This window comes from Nicotiana attenuata, chromosome 7 (assembly GCF_001879085.1).
Source record: "Nicotiana attenuata strain UT chromosome 7, NIATTr2, whole genome shotgun sequence".
Lineage (NCBI taxonomy): Eukaryota > Viridiplantae > Streptophyta > Magnoliopsida > Solanales > Solanaceae > Nicotiana > Nicotiana attenuata.
The window spans coordinates 22,637,710-22,645,287 of NC_031995.1; the positions used below are offsets into that span (position 1 = coordinate 22,637,710).

Genomic DNA, 7,578 nt, shown 5'->3' on the forward strand with positions numbered 1-7,578 from the left:
TTCTTTTTTTCCTTGGTTACATAAAAAGTAGGTATAAAATAGTTCAGATTATGCCTAGCAAGTTCATATTTAAAAGAATAATAAGAATAAACATATCAAACCTCGCATATTCTAGCAAAACTTTTTTTGCCAGCAGTGTGTGGATATCTCAACTTTTTGCGATTCTCAGTGTTGGTTTCTTTTATTTTCTGCAACAAAAAAGAAACTTTGACAATGAATACATCTGCTACACAGAACAAAGCCACTCTTCTGAAGATTATTTTGGGTAAGACAAGCTTATATTAATGATGCTAGCAGGTCACAACAAACGGAGAAGGAAGACACATCCGGAAAACATAGCTAATGGAGTCTCCATGAATTATGCTATCATGCACATTCTGGTGCAAACACTATGATGAGATGATGCACAGAATTTGGGCAGAAACGGGGCAAAATTTTTCTGAAAAAAATTCGCCAGCATTTCAGCGCTTTTTGGATGTTTAGAATGAAAAAGAAAAAGAAAAAGAAGAAGAAGAAGAAGAAGAAGAAGAAGAAGAAGAAGAATGAAAATAAAAACATACCTGTTGAAACTTGAAAGCTGTTTTTGAGGAAGAAAAGGCTAGTTTAGAACCTTAGTTTGCTGCTGAAGATGACACTTGATGGAACTTTCTTTTTCATGTTTTACTAGCTCATAAATTACTAAATTCACAGAATAGCAAAACTCGTCGCTTGGTGCAAAATGTTAAATGTGACACTAATGTGATCGCTTATCAACTTTAATAGTTTAAACATGGAAAAGCTCTCTTGTTTTTGAATAACAGCGAAACAAACCACAGAAACGAATATTGCCGCCTTGAATCCATTGTTTATTATTGCTAACCTGAAAAATTCTAATTATAGCTGTTATAGTTACCAACAATAGTTCATGTAATACAATCAGTTCATGTAATACAATCAATTCTCAGGGTAGAGTTTTACCAAATAATGTTGCTCCAAGACAGCCACAAGTGCAACAAGAAGTTGCATTTAGACGACAGGACAAAGGAACAAGTCAAGCCCACCCCTGACTGCCATTATTGTTGGAAAGTATTCCTGATTAGAACTATCCAGGGAGGGTGATTTCTTTTCTTGAAATTAGAATGATTGTGTTATGACATCTTGTAGTAGAAGATTGTGGATTAACTAGCACAGAATCATAGTAAAAAAATTTATCCAGATTATGAGTTTCATTCACAAAATGCAACCATAATAATTAAGCTGAAGAGCAACTATATTTCTTGCCTAAGAACATGATTTCTAAATAAACAAAAATCAGACATTTTAAGCAAATCATGGAACAATATTCAGTTTTACCTTGTAGGTATCAGAGTTCCAATATCTAAGAAGTTCCCTAAATTGAGAATCCGGAACATCAACCGGCCTATTCTCCATTCGAAGCTCGTCATTCTCATAGGGTTCAAAATGGTCTTTATATAACTGATTTTTGTACTTTCTCCAAGCATTTGAAATTGAGTGAAAAACCCACATTTTTGCACCTTCATGAATGTCATATTTTCCCTATAAATTTAGAGCAGTTAGGTTGGTGTAAACAATATGAAATACCACACACACCCATTGAATATTGCGAATTTCAAACCTTGACATATTTCCACATATCTTCTTTTGTCTCAAGTTTCCTCCAATCAAACACATTAAGATGACAAGAGGTCGCATTCCTTGCCAATGTACCAAGGAAGCTACCCAACTCATTTACATCATCATCAGTAGGACCTATGGGTTGATTGTTCTCATTTAGCACAATTTGATTGCGCTCTTTCCTACCATGAACACTTTGCATCTGAGTTTTTCCTCTTTTTCATTTTTCGACAGAAGGAACTACATAAATATGAAGTAAGAATAATCACCAAAAGTCATTATGTTATTTAATTTGACGATTGAAATCCATATGTTCTTGCCTTGTTCCTCGGATTGCTCGTTTGCTTCATCATTGGAAGAATCCTCAACTTGTTCTTGTACCATTTGTGAAGTACGAGGGGTGGAATCCAGTGGTAGTTGTTGCAATTGTTTATGTACTGCTTGTGATGCAAGAGAGGTAGAGTTCAGTAGAATTTGTTGGACTTGCTCATGTACTGTTTGTGCTGGGGCAGCAGTAGAATGCAGAGGCAGCGATCCACCTGCAGAAGTAGAATGCTGCAATTGTTCACGCACAGCTTGTGATGCTGAAGGTGTAGAGTTCAGTGGCATTTGTTGCACTTGCTCATGTACTGTTTGTGCTGGTGTAGAAGTAGAATGCAGAGGCAGTGACCTTGGATCTTTAATAACTCTGTTTGTTTTCAATGACGAAACCTTTAGGTTTCGCAAAGATGCAAGCGATCCAGCTGCTATGCATTTTGTTAATTTTTTATTATTACTTGAGCGCCCTTCCTGATTCATGATCCGCTTTCCTCTGTTCAAAATTAGATACATTTGAATGTTGTGCATTAGATGGAATATCAACGACATCAACGGGAACGTCGTCTCTAGACCATCTAACGTCAGCATCAACTAATCCACTTAAGGAACCAATGTCATCATTAGGCTCTCTCCAAAATGCGTCTTCAATATTAGGGAAATTCTCTTCCTCTAAATCATACAAATCAACAAGGACTTTATTCCTTGCATAATAAACATCTTTCTCAATTGGATCCTCCACATAAAAAACTTGATAAACTTGTGATGCCAACACAAGGGTCATCTGTACTACATAATTTGTTAAAGTATACACGAGTTAACCCATATTCATCTATTTCGTTACGAAATCAATCACATCTAAATAGTACAACGCTAAAACAACCCCAATAATCAATCTCAATGATATCCTGAATAGCTCCATAATAGATAACCTCACCATCGATGGGATTTTGGTCCCTAGAGCTAGCAAAGCTATCGGTTGTTGCAGATAAAGTCACTCCACTATTTTGAGCCTTGCATCGGGAATCCTGTTCTATGGTATGAAATCGGTATCCATTAATAAAATACGCAGTATATCTTTTGGCGATCGTATTAGGCCCATTAGCTAGCCATCTTAAATAATCGGGTTCTTCAATATTTTTAACTTTTTCTGCAAACCAATTGTTGAATTCCCGACTATGCTTCCTTGCCCTTTCCCATGCATTTGATCTACTGTGACTACCAATTAAATTCTTATGTTCCCTGCAATCATGAATTTTATAAAATCAATCATATCATAAAGAAAAAAACATATAAATTAAATAAATCTTATATAATTTATCTTACTCGATAAACTTTTTCACTTGTTCATTGCCAGTATTGAACAGAGCATACCGATGGGCTTCATAACATAACTGTGGATCCATGAGAAAAGTATTTTTCTTCTTACTTCCAATTGGATGTCCTATCATAGGGAATATAGGTGACAAATTTTGAGGGCACTCATCATCCACAGTTGTGTATCTACTGAATCTTGTCTTCACGCCATCATGTAGGTATCTCGAACAAAAATTCAAGCACTCTTCCGCCAAAAATCCCTCTGCTATTGATGCTTCTGGACAAGATCGATTACGAACAAATGCCTTGTACTTACATAGGTTCCTTTCAATGGAATACATCCAACAAAGATGAGCCGGACCCCCAAACTTAATTTCATTCACCAAATGAATAGGCAAATGTGGCATTATGTCAAAAAATGTTGGATGAAAAATCTTTTCAAGCTCACAAGTTATTTCAACAATTTCAGACTGCATTTTTTCAAGATCTCTTCGCCTTATGACCTTACTACATATGGCTCTAAAGAATTTGCCCAACCTAATCAAGGCCAACGAGACGTTCTTGGGCAACGCCTTTCTAACAGCAACCTGGAGCAAGTAATGCATTATAAAATGAGCATCATGACTCTTGTACCCTGATATTTTGATCTCCTTCACTTGCACGCGATTTGAAATATTCGAAGCACACCCTTTTGGTAACTTGGCATTTTTCATAACGGTGCAAAACAAATTTTTCTGTTCTGGTTTCATGTAGAAACAAGCTTTAGCCAAACTCACACTACCATCATCATCTTCTCTTGGTTGTAGCTCCTTTCGTATCCCCATTTCTTGTAAGTCATAGCGAGAATTTACATGATCCTTTGACTTTTTTTCTATTTCCAATAAAGTCCCAAGTAAACGGTCACATATGTTTCTCGATGTGCATCACATCAAGATTGTGCCTCAATTTATTATGCGCCCAATATGGCAATTAAAAAAAAATAGATCTTTTTTTCCACGGACCCTTGTTATCCCGAGGTCTTTTCTTTTTTCCCTTTCCAAAGACATTGTTGAATTCACGGAGCTCTTCAAACACTTCCACACCCGACAAAGGAGTAGGTGCATGTCTATGCTCCTCATTACCATCAAATGACTTCTTATCTTTTCTCGATGGGTGATCAAGAGGCAAAAATCTTCGATGACCCAAGTAACACATCTTATGACTATGTTTGAGATATCGTGAGCATGTGTCATAATTACAAGTGGGGCATGCCAATCTACCCTTGGTGCTCCAGCCTGAACGCATTGCTAAAGCTGGAAAATCACTAACTGTCCACAATAAGGCTGCACGCATTTGGAATGTTTGCTTTGTCTCAGCATCATATGTCTCTATCCCAGTTTCCCATAGTTCCTTCAATTCTTCAATTAATGGTTGTAGATACACATCTATATCATGTCCTGGAGATGAAGGACCTGGAATGATCATTGACAACATGATATATTCTGGCTTCATGCAAATCCATGGTGATAAATTATAGTTCATTAACATGACAGGCCACGTGCTATGAGAAATTCTCATGGTTCGAAATGGGTTGAAACCATCACTTGAAAGACCCAACCTAACATTACGTGGATCTCTGGAGAAGTCTGCGTGTAGAGAATCAAAATCCTTCCAAGCTTCTCCATCAACAGGATGCCTCATATTCCCATCAGTGGGTCGTTCATTAGCATGCCATCTCATTGCAATGGCTGTTTCAGGACACATGAATATCCTCTGAAGCCTAGGCTTTAAGGGAAAGTACCTTAAAACCTTTACTGGAATTTTAGAGCTTGTATTAGTTAAGGAAGTATCAACAACTTTCCGTCGAGAAGCCCCACAAACAAAGCAATTATCGGCCTTTGCATTGTCTTTCCAAAATAACATGCAATCATTAGGGCATGCATGTATTTTTTCATAATGAAGACCCAAATCTTTTATCATGTTTCTAGCCTTGTTGAAAGATTCTGGCAACTGAGAAAAGGGAAATGCCTCTTTTAACAATTCTAGCATGTCTGAAAAGGCCACATTACTCAATCCATGCAAGGATTTAAACACGTACAACCGAATAGTAAAACTCAATTTAGTGAAGGTTTCACACCCAGGATATAGTTCTTGTTTGCCTTCCTCTAATAATCTGAAAAATCTCTTAGCATCTTCAGATAGAATCTCTCTCATCTGTTCTTCCTACTCTGCCTCACATTCTACATTTCTAAAGGTATCATGAAGTAATCCATCAACATCATCACGCATGTTAGAACCTTCATCATCATTGCTTTGGTGAGGTGCATTTCTGGAGGAAAATTCTTCCCCATGGAAAATCCATTTGGTGTAACCATCAATAAAACCGTTAACAACCAAGTGATCCTCCACCATATTTCTATAGTGCCAATAGCGATTAATACACTTTTTGCAAGGGCATAATATTTTATTTCCCTGGGAAGCTCGTTCAAATGCCTTATCAAGAAAATTGTTCACTCCACGGATATATTCATCCGTCCATCTTAGGAGATACATCCAACTTTTATCTCCATTATCCATTGAAATCCTATACGATAAAATTAAATCAACAAAATTAACCAAATAAACCTACATATAATAAGATATTGACCAATGCTTTTAAAGGTGAAAACTCAGACAGAGGAGCAACTGAAGAGAAGTTGGATATTTATTTTATATTTTAACATAGATAATCAATTTTAACATAGTGCATTTGTATATTTTTATGAGTTTTCTGCATGCTGACATAATAAATATCTAGCTAGTTGGGTAACTCTAAGAAATAAGTTGAATTTTTTGTATTCTTGCAACAAAAAAGTTACAGAACAATATTAAATAACAATGCTTGCCTATTCCGTCATTTGTAGTACTTTAATTTAGAGCCGTACTCAACACATGCATTCAGTTCTAAAAAATTAGACTTCAGCAACATGTTGTAACTTAACTCAAGGCATCATTAGTTAAACCCCAAGGTAACAATATAAACTAATTTTGAGTAACATACATAACAAGATAAATAAGCGAAATACACAAATACACTACCAGCAAATCCAATTACCAAAAATTTAAATTAAGATAACTTACCAGCAACGAGTGTTCCCTAAGTTACCAGCAATGATTTCTCCTCGGCTACCAGAAATAAATTTTCTCTCAGCTAATAATATCTATACCACCAAAGAAGGTTCTATAGTTCAACAAGGAGTAGCATGCAAAAAAAAAACAAAAAAATTGACATCAGAAAGGGATTACTTGGAGAGCATTCGAGCAAAGAAAACAAGAAATAATCTTGCCTTAGATATAAAAACAAACTAATTAGACTCAAAGGAGTTTAAACCACTACCGATCACAACTGAAATTTTGCAAAACAGTGCGTAAATTACACTCAACTAGAGCATATTCTGACCCAAAACTTAACTCAAAACTATGCAACTGAAGCAACAAAGTTTTCCAACAAAATGCAGATTTTCAGTAGCTCAATAGAGGAGAAGCAGAGTAGAATTTGTGGCTCAGTTGTGCAGAACACTTAAACCAAACAACAGCTAATTTAGAGAGCTCAACCAAACTATCCCTAACTTGTCCCTGAATGTTAGCAGTTGTCAGGGGCAGAAAATTGTGACTCAAACAGTGCAGTGGAATGGGAAACTCAAGAACAAAATTCAATTCAATAGCTATGAGGATACTCCACAAAATAATTCATTAGCAACTTCTAGTCGACTTATGAATTCAAACTCAATCAATCCCAACAATGAGTCCCAAGTATTTCAGTCTAATACCAATTCCAGAATTCAACTAACAGCAATGAATTAGAACTCCAACAACAAGAGAAACTATCAAGTCGAACTCACAAAATCAGTTCAACAATCTCCAAGAAATTTTACAGCAAGTAGTTTCAACCAATGGCAGCCTCAAGTCGAACTGCGAATTCAGTTCAATACTCAAAAAAAAATCAAGCTTAAACTACGTGAGTCGAATTCACAGATTCAAATCGATCGATCCCAAATAATAGTAATGAAGTTCAGTCTTCTATTCGATTAATCAATCACAAATCCCTCAAAATCCAGAAAATGACACAAGTTTAAGCGTATAGAAATAAGACCCGATGCGTCGAGGAGTGCATAGGCTACGCAACAGCTTCAGGCACTCAACTCCAGAAATTTGAAGCTGTTCTTCGAGCTTCAGCACCAGAAATTCGATTGTCGACACCAAAAAAATGAACCCAAGCTTCAGCCACAACTTCTCGACATCAATTAGAATAAAACCCCAAAACCAATTTGTTCAGACACTCACGAAAACAACAAATCCTAGGTCATCGTAGAG

The 7,578-nt window shown here is 36.3% G+C and overlaps 1 protein-coding gene across 1 annotated transcript; it reads right to left on the minus strand.

Moving 5' to 3' along the window:
- Positions 4,216-5,439, minus strand: LOC109229899. The gene has a single exon (XM_019395447.1). It carries the CDS (start codon positions 5,437-5,439, stop codon positions 4,216-4,218), a length of 1,224 nt encoding a protein of 407 aa, XP_019250992.1.